General features: G+C 32.4%; 4 protein-coding genes across 4 annotated transcripts; 2 read left to right on the forward strand and 2 right to left on the reverse strand.

The window, feature by feature from the left end:
* Window positions 1–15: 15 nt before the first annotated feature.
* Window positions 16–967, reverse strand: LOC148199898 (Bifunctional inhibitor/lipid-transfer protein/seed storage 2S albumin superfamily protein). The gene is given in 4 exon segments (XM_088111248.1): window positions 16–120; window positions 123–233; window positions 388–459; window positions 589–967. Coding segments are annotated over 4 exon segments (576 nt in total). The 5' UTR covers window positions 953–967; the 3' UTR covers window positions 16–91.
* Window positions 968–1,856: 889 nt separating this feature from the next.
* On the forward strand, window positions 1,857–3,243 carry LOC148199899 (heavy metal-associated isoprenylated plant protein 26-like). The gene is made up of 3 exons (XM_088114527.1): window positions 1,857–1,990; window positions 2,087–2,168; window positions 2,360–3,243. Exons 1-3 carry the CDS (start codon window positions 1,979–1,981, stop codon window positions 2,587–2,589), a joined length of 324 nt encoding a protein of 107 aa, XP_087970653.1. The 5' UTR covers window positions 1,857–1,978; the 3' UTR covers window positions 2,590–3,243.
* Window positions 3,002–4,118, reverse strand: LOC148199900 (uncharacterized). Its single transcript, XM_088114526.1, has one exon. The coding sequence runs from the start codon at window positions 4,063–4,065 to the stop codon at window positions 3,310–3,312; it is 756 nt and encodes a 251-aa protein (XP_087970652.1). The 5' UTR covers window positions 4,066–4,118; the 3' UTR covers window positions 3,002–3,309.
* Window positions 4,119–11,217: 7,099 nt separating this feature from the next.
* On the forward strand, window positions 11,218–17,312 carry LOC124849180 (aluminum-activated malate transporter 9-like). The gene is made up of 6 exons (XM_047327069.2): window positions 11,218–11,804; window positions 13,447–13,584; window positions 13,694–13,963; window positions 14,069–14,205; window positions 14,292–14,438; window positions 16,345–17,312. The coding sequence occupies exons 1-6, from the start codon at window positions 11,402–11,404 to the stop codon at window positions 17,029–17,031; spliced, it is 1,782 nt and encodes a 593-aa protein (XP_047183025.1). The 5' UTR covers window positions 11,218–11,401; the 3' UTR covers window positions 17,032–17,312.
* The last annotated feature ends 1,541 nt before the right edge of the window (window positions 17,313–18,853 follow it).

An 18,853-nucleotide genomic window follows, 5' to 3' on the forward strand; every position in this document is an offset into this window, starting at 1 on the left:
TTTCTGTTACATGTAATCATAATTTAAATAAATTTAAAATGTTTAGGTTTAACATATTGTAATATAAAACTATTTCATTATACTTATTACATTATGTTACTAAAATAAAAATAATAATGTTACAGTAATAACATCAACCAATGGTTTCCTTATGTTTATGTTAGTTGCTTTGTTACTCCGAAACCCAAATCCCATCATGACAGGTGTTGGTGGAACTGAAAATGCAGGAGAAGCTACAAATACAGAAGAACAAGATCATTAAAAATCATAAGCAAGTATCACAAGGTTTATATCTGTTTAAATACTTCAAGAAAAATTGTTAAATAAAAATACAAGACAATAGGAGATTTGTAAAAGGAAAAAAAGAAAACAAAAGGTGTTGTTTACCCTTAACAGTGGAGTTGTTCTTTGTGCCTAAAGAAACCTGAGGAGCACTTGCAGGCGTATGCACTTGATTCACTGAGTTAAAGAAACAGAGAAAAAATCAATTCAATACATAATGTCATGAAATTATTCAGAATAACACCGTTGAAATCTAAGCAAATCCATAATATATGATTTTGGCTTAAATGTGAGTATTTATGCAACCTAAACAGACGGAGGTATTGGCATTAACTTGAAGGTTGCAAAGAGCTGGTAACTGCAGAGCAAGTGTTCTGTTGATGGGAAAAGAACTGAAGTTAGTGGCATTGAACAAGAGACAAAGGCAATGTGGCTCTTGGCTGTAGATCTGTTTGAGGTTGCCACAGCATAGTGACCCTGGAGAAGGGGAAGTACCCTGCACAAATGGAGTGCAAGGAATAAGGGGAATTAGGCTAGATGTGCATTCAGCTATGGTGGGGGTTGAAGGGCTAGAGTCTTGTGAAAGTATGTTGGGAAGATTAGAAATAAACAGCAAGAGAATAATCTGACACAAATTGGGGACAAAAAAGAAATTATCCAGAGAAACCATTTTGTTATTTGTGTTAGTGTTTATGAAAGGTATCTAAATAGATAAATGATCACTTTTCTGTGTGAATTTTTCCATACATTATGTGTGAGTTCCATCTAACATGTATTTCTTGTTTCTTCCTGTGATAAACTAATTCTTTTAAAAGCTTAAAAAATGTCAAGCAGAGTTACAATAGTTTAATTTTCCTTCATTTAAATCAATCAATTAAAACTCTATATATAACTTTTGAGATGATCATTAAATAAGTCAATAATCTCACTGTAAAATTTTCTCAATTTTGATAATAAGATATTTTGAATGAATATTAATAAATAAAAAACCAGTATTAATAGGCACAACAATGCTTATCCTATCTCTCTGTCATTCTTTCCTTTCTTTTTTTTCCTTTTTATTTACTTCCTATTCATAATTAGCACGGTGTACTTCCATGATTAAATTGTTTTAATGGTTATTTTTAAATGAAAAAGATAAGAACATAATTGTCAAATCTGAAACAGAACTAAGTCAGGAACCAGTTCACATGTCTCTAAAAAAATCAATTTAAAATCTCAAAATAGAGTTGTTCAAAACTTGACAAGATAGATACTCATTTGCTCCATTAGGTGAAATGTTTGATAATAAAAAAAATGATTTTTTTACATGTTAAACATTTGTAAGCTGATCACTTTATTCCAGCAACAGTATGATCTCATGTCTTTTTTGTTTCAAAAGAAAGTATGCTTTCCTTTGTTTATGTAGTGGCATGCACAAAACGGTAACAAAGAAGTCAGGAATAATGTGACAAAGTAAGCTACATTTATCTCCCTTTGCCTAGCTACTCACAGAAAGAATCAGATTCAGCAAATTAAAGGAGCATCATCAAGAGAAATGCTAACCAGCTCATTATAAACCCTTTTTGACTCTCAAAGCTTCTTGTTGCATACTTTTAAGATTGAGTTTTCTTTTCCTATCTCTCATTCCTACTATTTGGATTTTTCAAATTCCTGTTGTAGCTGTCTCTCTATCTCTTCCTAATTAATTGGTTTCATGACAGTGAAAGCAAGCACTAATCACCATCTTTTAGTTACCTAAAGAGTTTAGAAGCTATAAATGCTTAAGATAATCTGAATATTTTTTGTTTTCTTTGGGTTGCAGCATTACTGCATGGTGATGAGGATCAACATTGATTGCAGTGGATGTTACAGAAAAGTCAAGAGAGCCATTCTTGATATGCCAGGTTAGTTCATGTTTGGATTTCAGTTCAGAGAGTGATATATCATTTTTATTTGCTAAAAAACTTGTACTGAAGTTTCACAAAAATGGTATTATCAGGCTTCACTGATCATTCTTAATATCTATGCAGCAAGTTCTTATAGTTGTGAAATAAAGTTGAATTGTAGATTTTCTTAATTTCTTTGACTGTGTTAGAGTTGGACAGCCATCTCCTTGAGAAGCAGCATACAAGGGTAGTTGTGTGTGGCAGATTCATCCCACAAGATGTGGCAATCAAGATAAAGAAAAAAACTAACAGAAGAGTTGAGATTTTAGACATTCAAGACTTGAGCGAGAGCAACGAAGAAATGCAAGACCAGAAACCAATCACCAATAATTGGACTCTTTTAGCCACCCAGAATCAAATGGAAGCATGTCTGGCTTGAGAAAAACAGAATATATATATATATGTGTGTGTGTGTGTGTGATGTACTATTTATCTCAGCTGCAATAATTTTCCTGTTTATGAAGTTATTAGCTGGTAGCTAGTTACTTTTTCAGAGAACAGTTACTCTTATGTGTTATTTCCAATAATTTAAACCTTAAATATATATGAAACATATACATTGCTATCTACTTCTACCAACTCAATTAATGGCGCATTCTAGGGTATAATTAGCATCTTTTAAAATGAAATAAACTCCTTAACAAATCCTACTAAAATTTTTAAGAAAACCAGTGATTCTTTCTAACAATTTTTCTCTTTCTTCCCTTTATCTCTTATGCATGTTAGAAAGATATTAATGAAGGTGATAACAGAAAATCACTGGTGACATACAATTTGAAATGGTCAAGAAAGAAAGAAATAAAAACTTGCTTCATTGGAAAATTTAAAACACACAACTGAAGCACCCTGCTATACAACAGGGTAGGTTTTACATATGCATTGGCAGAACAGAACATCTATGCCTTCTTTCCCTCGCATGCATGCACCTTTTATTCCTCTTGCATACACTATAACCATATACAAGATCCACCACATTTACACGACAAGACAGTACTGTACGAGTACGTATATATGCAGCAAACTTATTCAAAAACACAACTATATAACATGTTTATACTATGTAGTATACTTGCATGCATGCACAGACATGATGTCTCAACTAGTTGTCCTTGTTGCCTCCGGGAAGCTTCTCTTTAATCTTGTCTATTATCCCTTTCTTGTCCTGATCATTCTCAGGATACTCCCTTCCATACACATCATCTCTGTGTGCTCCCCCAGTGTTGATACCATACCCAGTTCCACTTCCATAACCACCACCAGCGCCGCCACCAGATCCATAGCCGCTGCCACCTGTGGTTCCACTTCTAGGACCAGTCCCTGTGTCAGCGGTGTTGGCTCCAACGTAAGGGCCTTCCAGACCAGTGTCACCAGTAAAGCCGCCGGTATTCCCATGTTGCCTCCCGGTGTCACCAGCAAAACCACCGGTAGTCCCATGTAGTCTCCCGGTGTCATGTTGTCTCCGGGTGTCACCAGTAAAACCACCGGTAGTCCCATGTTGTCTCCACGTGTCACCGGTAAAACCACCGGTAGTGCCATATTGTCTACCGGTATCACCAGTAAAACCACCGGTAGTTCCGTGTTGTCTACCAGTGTCACCAGTAAAACCAGTGGTTGGTCCTTGCTGTCTACCGGTGTCACCTATAGTTCCGTGTTGTTTACGGGTGTCTACACCGTAGACATTACTGGTATCATGTTGCTTGTTAGTGTCATCCCTAACACCATCGGTGGAGGAGGTTATATAGGTGACACTGGCAGCTTGAACCGGGTTGCCATATTCATCAGTTTCCCTTACAACGTTTCCATACTCGTCGATCTTGCGACCCTGATCCTCGTACTGCTTCTGATAACTTGCCATGGTTGATGATGTTGTTGTTGTGATTATACGAGCTTGTGTTTGAAGGGGCTGTTGTTGATGAAAAGCAGCATGCTAGCATGGGGTTTTATACGAGAAACCAAACATAAGAATCTGGTCAAGGGTCGTGAAAGCATGACACGTGCCATGTGAGTTGCACGATGCATCTGCCACGTGCTTGGACACGTGTTGGTGTAATTTTTTGTGAAAGCGTTGGTGTCGTTTTCAGGATCATGAGTTGACACGTGCGAACTGAACTTGGTGGATCGGTGGAACAGGCCCAAATGGATAAGGTTTACCTTCCTGGGCCATGCATGGGTGTGAATTTCTGTGTCAGTGAAAGGTACGAAGAACGTGACACCTGTGACAATTCGATAAAGATTAGAGAATCGAAAATTAGCCACGAAAAATTTAGGAAAAATGTTCTTGAATTTTGATAATGTGTATATATCAGTGACTTAAAATAAATATAAGTGTTGTTGAAGCTATTTTAGTGTTTAACCAATATGATTAATTGAAATTTTAAGATGATGTTATATTAAATTTAATACATTAAAGTTATGGTAAAATTTATATGGGTGTTAGCTCCTTTCACAACCACATCTTTCTCCCTTCACCTCCTGTTATTTTTAGGGTTATTATTTTTTAATTTTACTCATTCAGAGCTTATTCCACTAATAACTTATTCTAGTCACCCCTACATGAGTAAAATACTTTTCTTTTATTTTAACATTATATTTCTTCATCTCTTTCTTTCGTCGCTGTGAGATACTACAAGTTGCAAAGGTTGGTGGTGGTGGAAAGAATTATCAAGCAGTCTCTCTCTCATGGTGCAGTGTCGCTCTCGTGGTGCAGTGTGTGTTGCTTCCTCCAGGTGTGTATTCGAATAAACCTTCAAATAAAACCCTAAAATAAAAAATGTAAACGGAGGTGATATCCTTCAACGGATGTCAACATCCTTCAACGGATGTCAACATCCGTTTAAGTTAAAACGGATGTCAGACATCCGTTTTTCCTTAAACGGATGTTGACATCTGTTGAAGGATGTTTAAAGGTTACGTTTTTTATTTTAGGGTTTGTTTTATTAGTTTATTCTTATTTTGGAAATATTTTAATAATTTAATTTAAATGTTTTAATTTATTATTTTTGAATATATTTTTAATGTATTTTAATAATGTAAGGAAAATGAAGAAGAAAGAAAAGGAGGAAGAGAAGTGAAACGGAGAAGACAAATGGGATTGCAGAGTAAAACGGAAGACAAATTGTTAAACGAAAATGAGAGATGAAAAGATATTTTAAAATAAATTAAAATAGTAAAAGTAAAATATTTTAATATGAGAATATAATTGGAATTAAAAAAAATTGAGAAAGTAGATGGAGAAAGGTGTGGTGATGGAAGAAGCAACACCCAATTTATATTCATAAGGCTAATTTTGCATTTGGACGGTGAAAGTGGGTTAAAGGAGCAAGACGTGGTATAACTTGGGTTGGGCTTTTCTTTAACCCAGAAATGCATATTGGGCCTTTCTTTTTAACTATTTGGTTTTCTCTAACTACACCTGTGATGCTTTGTCAAAATTTATTCGAATATTATTCTCGTGCACGTAATTGGACTCAATGTTCTGAAAAAAGAGAGTAAATTTTAGGATTATAAACATTATGTGTATTTTAGGAATTCAGTGTTTTTTTTTATTATTATTACCATTTGGCTCTTTCGTTTCAAAAAATTATTTTATATATAGTTTAGCGCTACTATAAATCTATTTCTCATCCAAAATATATTAAGGTTTAAAATATGTGATTTTTTTGACTTGTAAACTCTTAAACATTGCTTCTCTGTGCTTTTAGTTCGACTGAGAGTTAAGGCCATAGATTTTGTAAGCATTGACAATGATATTGTTGAAAAATAAATGTTTACTTAATTTAGTTATTTTTTGTTTTTTATGTTTATTCTCTAGTACAATGAAAAATGCATTTTTGGCGTATGTTTATGGATGTCTTAAATATTTTTTTATGATTGTATAAATCATTAGATTAGAACTGCATATTTTGATTTATTATGTGAGTCATTCTTAAAGTTGTGTTTTTACTATTAAGTACATCGTGGATATGGCAAGAGACAAAAATAGAGAAGAAGAAAAGTGTAATTGTCTTTCAAGTGTGATGATGATTATTTGTCGAACGTGTGAGCTTTTGAAATTTAATCATTATATCTATCGGTCAAGTTAAACCTAAATTATACACAGGTCAACTAACAATTAATTACACAAATTAACAAAAATTATTTATATTTAAACTCTTGACATGCGTGATCAAAAAAATAAAAAAAACTAGTCAATAATATTACGTTTTATTATCTGAAACGAGCATATAAATTTTATAGAAAAATTTATTATGTTTACGTGTATAAGTCAAATGTATTATTTAAACAATAACTTTTAATAAAAAGGTGTAGTTTTAAATAATCATAGTTTGTTAAAGCTTATAATTTTTTTTGTATAGTTGTGTAGCTCATATTACTCCCTTATAAAAAAAATTGTATCTCACTTTAATTACAACTTACACAAAAAAAAAAACACACCCAATAAACGAGCAAGAGTGACACGGACTTTATTGAAAATAGAAAATAATTGTAATAAACTCTTTTACTTTTTTTTTTAAGAAATAAGTCATTTAAATACGTATACAAACAACTAATTAATAATGAAAAAGAAAAAACCTTAACTAATTCCTAAAAAATAGGAAAAATTATCACCACTATCTACTAACAATCAGTTTTACCAAAATGATACAAATTTATCTAACGATCCCTTCTTTAACTAATATTTCTAACATTAGTTTAAACTAAAAATCTTCTATCCTATCCACTTCAAGCATCTTTTTTTTTCTGAAATGTATTAATCCACTTTTTTTAACAAGTATGCAACTTGATGTTTACTTTTGCATTAAACAAAATTAATAACTTCATTTTTATTAGATCACTAAAAAAATATACTTTGACATCGATGTGCATGTTTCTTTCATGCAAAATAGATTTTTAGACAATTTTATAATTGAGCTGTTATCACAATAAATGATTGTTAGTTCATACCGTTTGAAGTAAATTTCATCAAGTATATTTCTCAATCAAATAACTTGATATGCCCCTCTTATTGTAGCTACTAACTGGTCTCAGTTGTTGATAAATGACAATTGGTTGTCTTTTATATGAGATGTTTGTTGAACCCATCATGAATATATACATGTACTATTTTTTTTTATGACAAAGATCACCTGCATAATTAATCTATGTGAAATCAAACAAATATAATTTTTCACCCATTTGATAGAATGAACTATATTCAATGGTCCCTTTCAAGTAACAAAAAATTCTTTTTGCTGCTAGAAGATGTATCTCTTTCGGACATTCCATGTATATATTAATAATATTTACAACATTCATTATATCTGGTATTGTCAAGTTGGAATGTAATTTTTAGCTTAGATGTATATATAGTTATATTTTGTAATAGAATTATCCTTACATTAAGACAAAAATTGTCTTTGACGATACATGATTTATATCTAAAATAAAAATAATAAAAATAAACATGATGACAATTTTATAAATAAGTAGAATGATTTTATATGAAATTACTTACGAGCTAACGTAAATGAGATAATTTATGTTAGGTTGCTCATTGTTCAATATAACTTATTTTGTTTATATCGTCGATAAGTGGTTGTTCATTGTCCAATGTAAATTATCTTGTTTATATCGGTCCATAAGTGGTTTGATGTAAATTTCTTCTTATATTTACATCCACACGTTGAATCGTTCTTTCAACTTAAGATTTTATCTCTAGAAACGAAATAATGGTGATTTGATAATGCTTTTTGAACAAGTTTTCTTCTTTAATAATAAACATGACATGATGAGTACTTATGTATGATTGGTTTCATCATTGAAGTTTGATTACTAAAATTTTTATTTTTATCTATAACTTAGAAACATAAACACAAAACAAAGAAGAAAAAAACTCCAAACACAAAGACGAAGAATAAGAAAAGTATTCTTTTGAAAAGTTAAAAATACAAAAGAGAGAAAAGACGAAAACTTTATATAAAGCAAAGAAGACCTATATGACAAAAGTCACTAGCTAGGACACTAACCTAATTTTAAGGAAAGACTATTATACATTACTTATTCCTTTACATCCCCTCAAGCTAATGTCTCTAAGTTTGCTTCGAGATTGAAGAAAAGAAGAACACTGATTGGTTTGGTTTGATGTTGGACTGGTAGATGAACAACGTTAATATAGAACCGCTAGTAACCTTGTCACGAACAAAATAAAAATCAAGTTCAAAATGCTTTGATCTAGAATGCAAAACTGGATTAGCAGCAACCAAAACAGTATTGAGATTATCACAATATATAATAGATGTAGAAGGATGAATGGTAAGTAATTATATTTCAAATAATTTTTTTATTAGTAATTGATTTCTTTTTAAAATGTCGGCAATGTAGTAATTATAGATAGAGTTTGGCAGGAAGTTAGTTTCTAAAATGGGTGCTGCACAACGACTCTGAAAGAATATGATTGTGAGATATTAGTTAATACGCTGTTTGACTTTTGATAGATAAATTAGTATAAGGTCAAATCTCAATCTATTACTAAAATGTATTTATAAAAAGAGTTATGCATTTAATAATAGAATAAGTTAATATTAAAAAGAAGTATTTATTTAACTATTTAAAATATACAATCAATTTATAGTATTAAATGCTACATTAATATTTATTTTATTTTATTTTATAATATATATATATATAATGTTTGTATAGATGTTTAAATATTATAATTATATTTTTGTAATATTTTAAGCCACATAAGCTTTTATGAAATCCTATACTCAATTTATTATCTGAAGATTGCTAGCAAAATCACCAAATTTTGGAACTGATAATTGAAACACGTATTAAAAGCTGTACTAACTTTTTACAGCTGTGCCAAAACTCAGCAAGATTTTAAGATTACCTGGTTGATGTTTGTTATCACATTTATGCTAATTTTAAAATGGTTATTAATCTCATTTTTGTTGTTAATAAATTAATATTAGCATCTATAAATAAATATTTTATTAATTATGTTTCAAAGAAAACAATGTTTTTATATTTTAGAAAATTGATACTAACTTTTACTTATTGTATTTTAAAATAATTATTTAAATGTATGAGTAATTTAAAAAATGTAAATGAAATGAATTTAAAGATACCAGTATTATGAAAATTGTTTCGAGAATAAGTTTCACTTAAAATAACTTTTTGTGGCTTGCTCGAAAGTTATTAAGAGGAAAAATAATCACAAAAATAATAGAATAGGATATACAAAACATATTCACTTTATATATATATATATAGTTAAATATAAGGATAATGATACTTTCACAATATTTTAACAACATCTACGTGTTATTATGTAATTGGTACAAAATTATTTCACAATCAATAATAATAATCATAAATATTAATATAGACCAATCACAGAATAATACATAAGCAGTGTTAAAATGTTGTCAGAATTATCCTATAGATAGAGTAGAATAATTTAGATGATTATTACATAATAGGCTTAAATGCTTACTTCGTCCCCATGTTAAGAGGTGAATTTCTGTTTAGTACTCAATTTTAAAAGTCCAGACATTAGGTCCTAAAGTTGTCAAAATTGTATAAATTGAGTCCAAATGCCCCCAACTTTTTCTCTTTTTTCTATATTTTTATTAAATTTTTTTTTTCTTTCTTTGCTCTGCAACATCTACCTCCCAAATAAACATAGCTCCAGTGAGTTCCCTCCGAGTCTCACTCACCTCGCTCGTCTCACTCACTTGGATCTCTTCTCCAACAACTTCACCGGTCAAATCCCTTTCTCCATCAACAACTTAACCCACCTCATCGGCCTTTTCTTGGAACACAATGGCCCGCAGTAAACGTAGATCTTTGTGGCCCACCGTTGAAGGCTTGCAACCCCTTTTTCTCGACTCCAGCGCCGTCTCCCTCCTCCAATTCGACCCCGACCACGACGCGTACGAAGTCCAAGAAGCTCTCCGCGGGTGCCATTGTCGCAATTATTGTCGGGTCCGTTCTCGTCGCGGTTGCTGCTGTTGTGCCTCCGCGACGGTAACCAGCGAAACTGCCGAAGCCTGTTACGGCAGCACGTGCCATGTCGGTGGAGGCGGGAACGACGTCGTCGAAGGAGGATACCGGTTGTGCGGAGGCTGAGAGGAACAAGCTCGCATTCTTTGTTTTATTTGAAGATTTCACTTTGAGGGTTTTATTTGAATTCTTCTCTTTGGGGGTTTTTGTTTTTAACAAAAAAAAAGACATGTCTGATTTTAATTAAAGCCTCAGATTCGACCGGAACCTGAATCAAGCTTGCCAACTACAGTGAATGGATCTTGTAGGCCTTAAAGTATTGCAGACACCAAAATATGCAGTTTCTGATCAAATAAATACTATGTAATTTTGTAATTTGCTTTTCCTTGTATGGTTAGTTGTGTTGGATACCTAGTCAAATGGGGAAAAGTGGGGGCAAATAACATGCACTCTATGTGTTTGTGAATATGCCAATGTATATTTTACCAACACGGAGCCAACATTCATTTGATGGTTTCAACCTTATTCTATGTGATGCTGAAGTATTTTGCATAAAAGTAGTCTTAAAGGGTGTCCGTGAAGTATTTCAACACAGTTTTATTAGTTTTGTTGTTGTTATTGCCATGAAATGTGTGTTGGGTGATTAGCTTATTTGCATGAAGTGTGTGTTGGGTGATTAACTTATTTGCGGGCAGTAGTATGGAGGTGTTTTCTAAGTTGATAATGGAGGTAGATTTTGCAAGAAAAACATTTAATAAAGATATAAAAAAAAACTTGGGACATTTCAGGAAAAGACAGAGGAGAGAGAATAAAAAATGTAGATTTTTTCGTCATGTAAGCTAGAAGTTAACTCCGTTACTGCTTACGGAAGGGACTCAATTCATACAATTTTAACAATTTTGAAATCTAATATGTACATTTTTAAAACTGAAATTCACGTTAAATGGATAGGAAATGATACGAAATAGAAAATGGATAAGAAATATGCATTTAAGTCTACATACAATCGGGAGACCCACCTCGTCGTGTAATCACGTTATGTACATAGTGACTCTTCGTTACCACAAACAAACACGACTTAACATCTATAGCATTCCTACACCGCCACGTTTCGGAAACACTATTCCACCTTTCTAGCAATTCCAAACTCGCGTCTGCGTTTAGTTAAACTTCTCAGATTCTCGTTTGCTCCGATTTTGGCGGCGATGATGAGTTCGGCGGCGAGGGTGCCCAAGTTGGGCTCCTTCCGTCACAGCTTCGCCGAGAAGAAAGAGAGGCTGCTCTCCATGAAGGGTGGAGGTTACTCCCAAATTGGGATCGCTCTGCCGGAGTCCGACGAGGAGGACAACTCGCCGCGGAGGCGATGCTGCTCATACCGCGCTGTCTCCGACGGGATCATCGGCGCGTGGAAGAGCACGAAGCGCGTGACGGCGCGAGCGTGGGAGATGGGGATGTCTGATCCCAGGAAGATCATATTCTCCGCAAAAATGGGACTCGCTCTCATTCTCCTTTCTCTTCTGATTTTCCTCAAAAAGCCCTTTGAGGACGTTAGTCGATACTCCGTTTGGGCTATTCTCACTGTCGTTGTGGTCTTCGAATTCAGCATAGGTATCTCAACCTTCAATCTACTCTCCTTTTTCAAAATTCTTCAGAACAATCTTTCTCAAATCCTTGAAAAATATTACTGGAGAGATTTTTTGTCAGAATCATGATTTTTTTGTAAATTAACACACTATTTAACGTTTTAGGATGTAAATTAAATTTGATACTACTAGTTAATCTTATTTAGTTAATTCCTAATGCTTACTTAAAGTCAAGAATCTAGTTGACCCCACCTGAATTGGTTCATTTGTTGTTTTTTATATTAAAATTTGGATTTGATTTTTTAAATAGAAAGTAGTAGGGTTTCTTTGGATTAAGTTTCTTTTTGGATTTATTATGTAGTTTGAGTGTTGAATTCACTATTATTTATAGTGTCGTATGCGATTTAGCCAAGAGTATTTCTCCTTAGGACAAATGTGGGTCATATATACAATAAAAATTGAAACTATAAAAAGAAAAAATTACATCTCCTTACCTAAATTATCGTGGAATTTTTACTCTAAAAGAATATTTTGGAATTTAGCTTGCTAAGATGAGATTAGCAAATATTGAAATTATAGCTAATTTAAAGTTGAATATATCTATGCAAAAAAAATGTCGAATAACATATATAAATACTATATACATAAATACACTGGATGCCCCTGAGTGTGTTTTCTAATTGAGGGTCGGTGTAGAAAACTGTATAGAAAACTCATATAGTGTTATGTACCTGAATTAAACTCTCATCATTAGATATAAGCATGTTGTTCATCACAATCATAGCTTTATTTTTTAACATTTAACAAGTATACCTCTTTCCTTGTACTTTTTTCTTTCCAGAAAGACATTTATTATTAGTGTCTAGAATTGCACGTGATTCGTATAATTGGCTCGAACTTAGTCCTTTTATCACTTAAACCTAAAGTAACATACAAAATTGGAACATGCGATTGACAACCAAATTCATGTCTCTTTCTTTTTTGTTTTTAATTATAAGACCTAATTAATATAAAGTGTTGTCTGTGCTCAAGTTGTTGTCATTCGTATCCGCTATGGATTAAGATAATTGTTTCCTATTTTTATTTTCGTTTTCGTTTTGGGGGTTTTAATTCCTCTTCCTCAAGGGGGAATTGTCGAAGAATATGCCTGTTTTAGTGCATAAAGGCCTTAAACCTTTTCAGTAGACATATAATTTTGTATTTTGATTGGGTCATTGGGTAGTAGGTAGAAGAAATTCAGTTAAAATATTCTATCGTGGTAGAGTGATACGTTGGTTCTGTTAATTTAGTTAGTTTGTCTAGAAAACTAATACTAATCCAAGGAAAAGTACTTGTTGACCAGTGTGTTCAGGGCAGTGGTCGGGAAAACTCAATTTTTTTGTTAAATATTATTTTGAGCTTTTAAAGTAATATTGTTTCCTTTATTAAATATATTTTACTGTCTCCTTATAGATTTCTTCTGTCTTGTAACGAACGAAATCACAGGCTATAGTTTTTTTCTGCTGCATGTTCCAAGGCCTCTACTTATTTAATTCAACTGTGTTCATGTACTTCATCTTTTATTAAATTCAATACTTTTATAAAAAATCACTGGCTGAAGTAAAACATGTATTCGTAAATTCTAATTTTAGTTATAAACAATAATTTGTGACAATGTAATCCTGCAGGGGCAACTCTTAGCAAAGGACTTAACAGAGGACTGGGGACTTTGTTAGCTGGAGGTCTAGCTTTGGGAATGGGAATCTTATCACAGTTGGCTGGAAAATGGGAAGAGCTTATCATAACTGTTAGCATCTTCACTGTAGGTCTGGAATTTGAATCACATCTGTTTCTTATGCTGATAAAGATTCATCAATTTTTTTTCTTTTTTTGAGTATGCATTGTTCTGACAGTGTTATTATGTATGACTGGCAGGATTTTGTGCCACATATGCAAAACAATATCCAACAATGAAGGCTTATGAATATGGTTTCCGTGTGTTCTTGATCACCTATTGCTACATTATTGTATCAGGGTATCGAACAGGAGAGTTTGTTCAAACAGCTATAAATAGATTTTTGCTCATTGCACTTGGTGCTGCTGTCGCACTCGGGATAAATGTATGCATATATCCAATATGGGCCGGTGAGGATCTGCATAATCTTGTGGCAAAAAATTTCGTGGGCGTTGCTGCATCATTGGAAGGTTGTCTTAGTTTTTGGAATTGTAATAGACTACCAACTAATATTTTGGTGTGGCTTCATAATCTTATTTCTTGGGTTGAATAAAGTTTTTGAGCTTCTTTTTCAGGCGTTGTTAATAACTATCTTAATTGTGTTGAATACGAGAGAGTGCCTTCTAAAATTCTTACATACCAAGCTGCTGAGGATGTGGTTTACAAAGGCTATAGATCAGCTGTTGAATCTACAAGCACAGAGGATTCATTGGTATAATCTATTTTTGTTCTGTTTCACTTTTCACAGCAAAATATTGATTATCCTTTTGACTCATTAATACGTATTTCTTATTGAAGATGGGTTTTGCTGTATGGGAGCCACCTCATGGAAGATATAAAATGCTTAGATATCCATGGCAAAATTATGTGAAAGTAAGTGGGGCTCTAAGGCATTGTGCATTTATGGTCATGGCTATGCATGGATGTATACTTTCTGAAATACAGGTACTTCTTAAAACTTTTCTGTTCCAAAGACTTAAAAGTCTTTAGAATCTTTTGTATTTACTTTTGGTGGACGGTTTTAGGATTTGGTTTTGCAATATACAAACAGGTTTGTAAGGTGAGGTTTGCACCCACTTATATATACTTTAGTTTTTGTCGATGTGAGACTTTCAACATGGCTCTAACCTAGCTCTGATACCATGTTAAGAAGTGGACTTTAAGTCTAACTCAACTCTACAAAACTGGTTTGTAAGGTGAAGTTTGCTCCCACTTATATACTCTAAATTGACCTTATCTCTAGTCAACGTGGGACTTCCAACAAAAATCATTGATAATTTATTTAAATAGGGATTAAAAATTTACTCCAAGTTCGACTGTTGGTGTTTTGAGGCTAGCAATGTGTGGGGTCAGAACATGAGGATTCATTAGAACAAAACGTATTTGAAGTTCCTTTAAATACTTTTGATATAAAGATTTGCACTATTCAGCTGAACCCTTAATTGTGACCAGAGAACAAAACCAAAAGCACTTAACAAACTTCATCTAAGTATTTTTTTTCCCAAACTGAGATCGACTATTAAATTAAGTCATTTGGGTTTATAGAGAAATGTCTACTGATTGTAAACCTTAGACCTGGAAAAATCAATTTTATTCACACATACTGGAATTTAGCTTCATTTTTTGTAATCCACTGTCAATTACTTTGATCCCCAAGTTCAGAAAGCTAATATTACTTCAGCTTCTCTTAACTTTTATTATCCACTATTAACCCCTTCAGCTCGAAAATCTTGTATTCTTAGTGGCTGAACGAGAGATGCAGTCAGATCTTGACTTTAACCCAACTATACCCCATGTGTCACTACTGGTACCTGATACATACTGGGACTCAGTATATAGTTTCTGGCTTAAAAATCCTTTTCTGTTATTTTTGGCATGAAATCGGATAAACTTGAGGTTGTTTTCACCTTGTCATATTTGACATGCTAATCAGTGCTGTCTTTTCTCATTCTCGTAGGTTGAATATAGTCACTGCATGAACTCAAGTTTTTATGAGGCCAAAGTACTGTTTCACTTTTCTATTTCTTGTCAAAAACAGTATATTGGTATAATGTGTTCCAGTTCTTCTAATATTTACTTTTACAATTGCTTTTATGGTTCCTAATCATATGAAGTAACTAATTTACTGCTAGGACTCTGCGTGGTTGATTTACGCTTGAAACTTTGGTGGAATAATTTATCCATAACATCTATAAGTGGTGTTATTATGTGGTTTAGACTTTATAGATCAGGGAGTTAGTTAGGAGTTAGTTGGGAATCAGTTAGGAATTGTTAACTATCTTTGTTAACTGTTTTTCTATTTGTACAGTTCATAGGTTTGTAATTAATTCTTAGAAATTTTGGGAAACTTTTCTTCTTCTCTCTTTCTCTACTCTTTCCAATCTTAAAAACACACTTCAGATATCTATTAAAATATTTTTTACTATGTATTTTTGGAGTAAGGCACCGAGTTACTCCCTGATATTACAATTACTAGTTAATTTAGTGCCTGAAAATATAAAAAATCTAATTTCAGTCCTTATACCAGCCATTAATATTTTTGGTTGTTATTTTTTTAATTTCAAAGATTAGAACGATTGATGTTTGACAACATTAGGGACTAAAATGACTGCCATTTTAGTAACTTTTGGGAGGTACAATGACACTTTTATAATTTAAGTGATAGTTGCTCATGATTTCAATGAATTTTTACATTACTTTTCTTGTGTTCTTTCTCCTGACAGAGAATACTTCAAAATTTCGGATAATTTAAAGTTAAATAGTTGGGAAATTTTAATTCTTATTCCAAACGTTTTTTTTTTTATGATTTATGCAAAAACACGTGTACTTAGCCTCCCTTGTAAATAAACAGGCACCACCAGAGAAGAGACAAGTCTTTAGAAGGGAGCTTCAGAAGGTAGGTTCTGAAGGGGCAAAAATTCTAAGGGATCTCGGAAACAAAGTAAAAAAAATGGAGAAACTAGGCGAGGAAGACATTCTTTACGAAGTACACGAGGCAGCAGAAGAATTGCAGCAGAAAATTGACAAAAAGTCCTTCCTCCTTGTGAATTCAGAGAGCTGGGAAATCGGAAACCGGCCAAGAGGGGAGGGTGATCCTCAAGATCTCTTGAACGTGGATGAAGAAAGACACTTTTTGGAGTACAAGTCTCTAAGTGAAGCTGTGCTTGATCTCAGAGCTGTCAAAGTTCCAAAAGGTTGGGGAGAACAAGCAGCTCCTGAGAAGAAACCTGCAGTGCCTGTAGGTGTTGGTGATGAAAACATGTTCAGGAAACAGATATCTTGGCCTGATCATATTTCCTTCACAGCAGATGCAGTGACAAAAGAGGAAGAATCTAAAACGTATGAAAGTGCTAGTTCTTTGTCTCTAGCCACTTTTACATCCCTTCTGATCGAGTTTGTGGCAAGGCTCCAGAACCTTGTAGATTCTTTCGAAGAGTTAGGCGAGAGAGCAAAATTTAAGGACCCTCTTGAGCAAGCACCAACAACAACTGGAGGGTTTTTGAACCGGTTGTGTAATGTTTTGACGGTCAAGGATTGAGAATTTGAGAAATGGCAGCATTGACTAATCTGAATTAAATGCTGAAATCCCAAAATCATAGTGTGTACCTTTTTTTTCTCCTCGAGATCAACTGAACTCATCCTCAAAGCCATCATTCTTTATTGACTTCGTAAGCCCAGAACAACTCACCTAAATCAACCGCTGAGTGCTATTACTAAGGTAATAGGATTTCCTCTATGATTTTTATTTATATAATTTTGTATGATAAAAACAAAAAATAATTCATCATGTGATTTTAATTTATGTATTTTTTTTGTATATATAGACACGTTTGTCGTTTTAGGATTTTACTCTTACTACTCAGTAGTTAAAGAAGAAAGTTTATAAATCACACTAAATTAAGGAAATTTTCATTATTATTTTTTTTATTGCTATATAAATTCACATTTTATGTAATCAAAGATATTTATATAAATACTTGCTCTTGAGGTGGAAAATGAATGTTATATATTCTTAACTTATTTAATAATCTCCAATAATAATGTGACTTGTCCTAATAATATATCAAGCTTTTTTCTTATGAAAAAGATTATCAACCTTTATGAAGGTCATCCTGAACAGGACACCAAACATCTTGCAACTATTATTATCACAATACAATTGAACGAGAAATTGTACCTAACTGGATTTTGAATCGGTAAGAAACCTTCATAGACCGTTCTTTTTAGTATTTATATGTAATGTATATAGTTACAACCTTTTGTTTCTTTTAATGTTATGATGTTACCTCTATAGTTGGTGGTTTTAACAAAGTTCCTTTTCCCGAAGTATTTTAGAAAGCATTCATGTGTTTAGCTATTTACACTAAGAGCATGAGTTAAATTTGATTTAGTGTGGAAGAAATACATTACAAGTCTTTGATATATTTTTTTTTTGGTTAAAGTTTGATTTTGAGATCTCTGTTTCAATGAAGTATTTCAAAGACTTAAGATCATGTCTTAAATTTCTTGTACTATTTCAATGTTTTGTATTCTTCTAAATCATCTCTCATAAGTATCATATAATCAACATATATCATAAGAAGTAATGCATGATTTTAGTTGCTATGTTGACATTCAAAAACCATCACTGACTTGGTTGTTTTAGTCAACATATTGATTTATTCAACTCGTATACCTTTTTGTCTTGTGTATTCAAAATCTCAAATGTTTCTAATTATTTCATATAAACTTCTTTAGACAATTATCAATATAAGAAGACATTTTTTTTATTAAATTGTTGAAAGGATAAATTAAAACTAGAGATAACAATACTCAAAATGTGCTAATTTTGGATATGAGAACAAATATTTTAGTGTAATTTATTTCAAATGGTTGTGTATATTCCTATGTTACTAATTTATCTTTGCATTTCTCAACTCTACCATGTGTATTATATTACATACCCCTATCGATATTCTAATAATTTTTTTCCAATCGGATAATCTACAAATTCTTTCGATTTATTTTATTGCAAGGATCTCATCTCATTTATAACAGCATTACAGATAAAATTAACTAAAGCTTTATAAACATTGTTAAAAGTAAATAATTAACTTATGTAATATTTGAATTAAATAAATTTTTATTTTTAATGTGATTACTCATAAGTATTTGATGTCATTGGTTAAATCAAAATCATAAATAGACATAAAATGTTTCTCATAACACAATTTGACATAATTTATATATATACAAGATTATTTAACAAATGTATAATATGTTATATCGTCATTATGAATATAAAATGTTTTATTTTGATATGGTTATGAATATACAAACTCTTGCTTTCGATGTGGTTAAATTTTTCGCGTTATGTAATT

This window comes from Vigna umbellata, chromosome 4, assembly GCF_029865625.1.
Source record: "Vigna umbellata cultivar VRB3 chromosome 4, Vumbellata_1.0, whole genome shotgun sequence".
NCBI lineage: Eukaryota > Viridiplantae > Streptophyta > Magnoliopsida > Fabales > Fabaceae > Vigna > Vigna umbellata.

What these genes read in the sequence shown, in the direction of transcription:
- LOC148199900 (XM_088114526.1), bottom strand. Translation starts at nt 4,065, where the DNA reads ATGGCAAGTTATCAGAAGCAGTACGAGGATCAGGGTCGCAAGATCGAC.
- LOC124849180 (XM_047327069.2), top strand. Translation starts at nt 11,402, where the DNA reads ATGATGAGTTCGGCGGCGAGGGTGCCCAAGTTGGGCTCCTTCCGTCAC. An exon ending in CGTTGCTGCATCATTGGAAG is followed by an intron (nt 13,964 to 14,068) that starts GTTGTCTTAGTT and finishes CTTCTTTTTCAG; the next exon opens with GCGTTGTTAATAACTATCTT. An exon ending in GTATACTTTCTGAAATACAG is followed by an intron (nt 14,439 to 16,344) that starts GTACTTCTTAAA and finishes GTAAATAAACAG; the next exon opens with GCACCACCAGAGAAGAGACA.
- LOC148199899 (XM_088114527.1), top strand. An exon ending in AGCCATTCTTGATATGCCAG is followed by an intron (nt 2,169 to 2,359) that starts GTTAGTTCATGT and finishes TGACTGTGTTAG; the next exon opens with AGTTGGACAGCCATCTCCTT.